Source organism: Camellia sinensis, chromosome 1 (assembly GCF_055761805.1).
Source record: "Camellia sinensis isolate YWXY chromosome 1, ASM5576180v1, whole genome shotgun sequence".
NCBI classification, from domain to species: Eukaryota; Viridiplantae; Streptophyta; class Magnoliopsida; order Ericales; family Theaceae; genus Camellia; species Camellia sinensis.
In genome coordinates this window covers 53,855,571-53,857,870 of record NC_138961.1, presented here as the reverse complement: position 1 = coordinate 53,857,870, position 2,300 = coordinate 53,855,571, and the positions used below count along the sequence as shown (strand labels likewise).

Genomic DNA, 2,300 nt, shown 5'->3' with positions numbered 1-2,300 from the left:
GTAATTTACCTTAAACGGTACCAACCTAGAGTGAGCTATTAAGTGCGGCTAACTAGTCTCAATGTCAAACAATTTATGGATGTCATTTACCTTACTCAACTGGTACCAACCTAGAGTGAGCTATTAAGTGCGGCCAACTTATCTCAATCTCAAACAATTTATGGGTCGACATATTCTTGCAGATCTTCCTGCCCAACTTAGCTTGTGCCTAAAAATTGTGACTACACTTTCTAAACTAGTTTTGAGGTGATTTTGTTTGCACTCAAATAATAATTTAGTATACTTAATTAAAATTTTAATTCATATTTTACATTAATATAAATTTATTAATAAAGATAATGCACATTAAATCTTAAAATAATTTTTTTTTCTTCATTGTACACCCAAACCGTTTATAGGTATTCATCATATTCAACTCTCTTTATCTTCTTCTTCAAGTTTTATCTTTATCTTTTTCCTCACTCCAAAACTCCAATCTACCTCACCAAAACTCACTATTATCATTAATATTGTTTCTTATTGTGTTGTTACTTGCAAATAGAAAAAAATTTAAACAAAATTAAGCAATGAATAAAAATAAAAATAAAAATTATTATTTTTTGAATCAATCCTTCAAAGAACCATCTCATCATCATCATCATAATTCACACTGCGGCTTCTAGGGCAGATCTTCTGCAATTTTTTAGGAGTAATGTTGTGGTCAAGATTGGGGATGGTAGAAGAATTAAATTTTGGTTTAACTATTGGTCAGAGGGTGTATGTCTTAGAGATAAGTTTCCTAGACTCTTCTCTCTATCAGTTGATAAAGTAGGGTCTGTATTCATGTTTCACAACAATAGAGTTGCAAATGGGAATTGGGTGTTTAATTTTGGGAGGCCCCTCTTTTCTTGGGAGGAAGAGGAGTTGAGTAGATTGCTAGTGCATCTCAGCAGTACCCTTTTGCTCAGAGCTAGTGTTGCTAATTGTTTGACTTGGAATGCAGTTACATCTGGTTGCTTCAGTGTCTCATCTGCCTACCAGTGGTTTGAACTGGGTTTTGGTTATACTTGTTTGATTTCTAGATCCTTGTGGAAGGCTCCTGCACCACCAAGAGCACAATTCTTTAGTTGGTTGGTTTGGAGGGGTAGAAGCAAGTCTGCTAGTTACTTGTGTAGGATTGGTATCCTAAATGCCAATGTTGATGTCTACTGTGTGTTCTGCAAAGAAGTGGAGGAAACTATTAACCATGTGTTACTTCACTGCCCTTTTGTGTTGCTGATCTGGTCTTACTTTGTTAGATGGTGAGTGCTGCAATGGGCTTCACCAGGTTCAGTACAGAGTATCCTTCAGTGGTGATTTGGATGTAGAATGAGGCAACTTGAAAAGAAGTTATGGAATGTAATCACATATGCTATTTTCTGGTCCATATGGAAACAAATGAATGACTATGTGTTTAATGGGCTGGAGCCTAATTTTGTAGTTCTGTGTGAAACCATTAAGGTACGAATTACCTTGTGGGTTAAGTCCTCTGTCCCAGCTTTGAATTACTCTGTCCATGATCTGGTGCATAATCTGTACCAGGTTAGAAGGTGCTTGGCTTAGGAGTTTCAGCAGCAACTTTCACTGGTGGCTTATAGAAATGGAAGGCAATATAGAAATGGAATTTTGGTGACTTTTTGCAGTACAATAGGTTATCATCACATCAGGTTCTGGTGTATAAAGCTAAGGAGTTATCATTGATTGATTGCTTAGTGATTAGCTGCACATCAGCACATCAGATTTTGGTTTTCTGCTGTGAAGTTCTGTGGCTGCTTAGTCTTGGTGACTAATTTGTTGTTTGATTAGTATTATCTTGGTGACCATGGTGATTAATTGGTTGGTTACTGGTAAGAAATTACAGATATACAATTGCAGCCGTTGATTGTTGTTTTGAATGTTTGGTTTATTTGAATGGAGATCATGGCAGCATTTGCAATGGTTTTCTGTTGGGTGTTTTTTGGTGGACTGTAATTGATGGGTGATTTTTGGTAGACTGTAACTGATGTTGAGGACTCTATGGTCTGCTGCTATGTAGCTTTGCTGTATTGGTTTGGTTGCTGCTGTGTTGGTATGCTCTGGTTGTTTACTGGTCTGCTGCTTGAATGGGCTGAATGTTGATGTGTTAGGTGTTTGATTGGGCTGTTTGCAGGTCTGCGGGTTGAATGGGCTGAATGTTGGTTTTCATTTTTATTTTGAGGCAAATCAGAAAGTGTGTGCTGTTATGCTGTTGAGAGCTCTGCTGCTTCTATTTGGTTTTTGTGTTTTTTTTTTCATCTTTCTCT

General features: G+C 37.0%; 1 protein-coding gene across 1 annotated transcript; it reads left to right on the top strand.

The window, feature by feature from the left end:
- Positions 1-822: 822 nt before the first annotated feature.
- LOC145797036 (uncharacterized) lies at positions 823-1,651 on the top strand. The gene is made up of 2 exons (XM_082883128.1): positions 823-1,280; positions 1,561-1,651. Exons 1-2 carry the CDS (start codon positions 823-825, stop codon positions 1,649-1,651), a joined length of 549 nt encoding a protein of 182 aa, XP_082739254.1.
- The last annotated feature ends 649 nt before the right edge of the window (positions 1,652-2,300 follow it).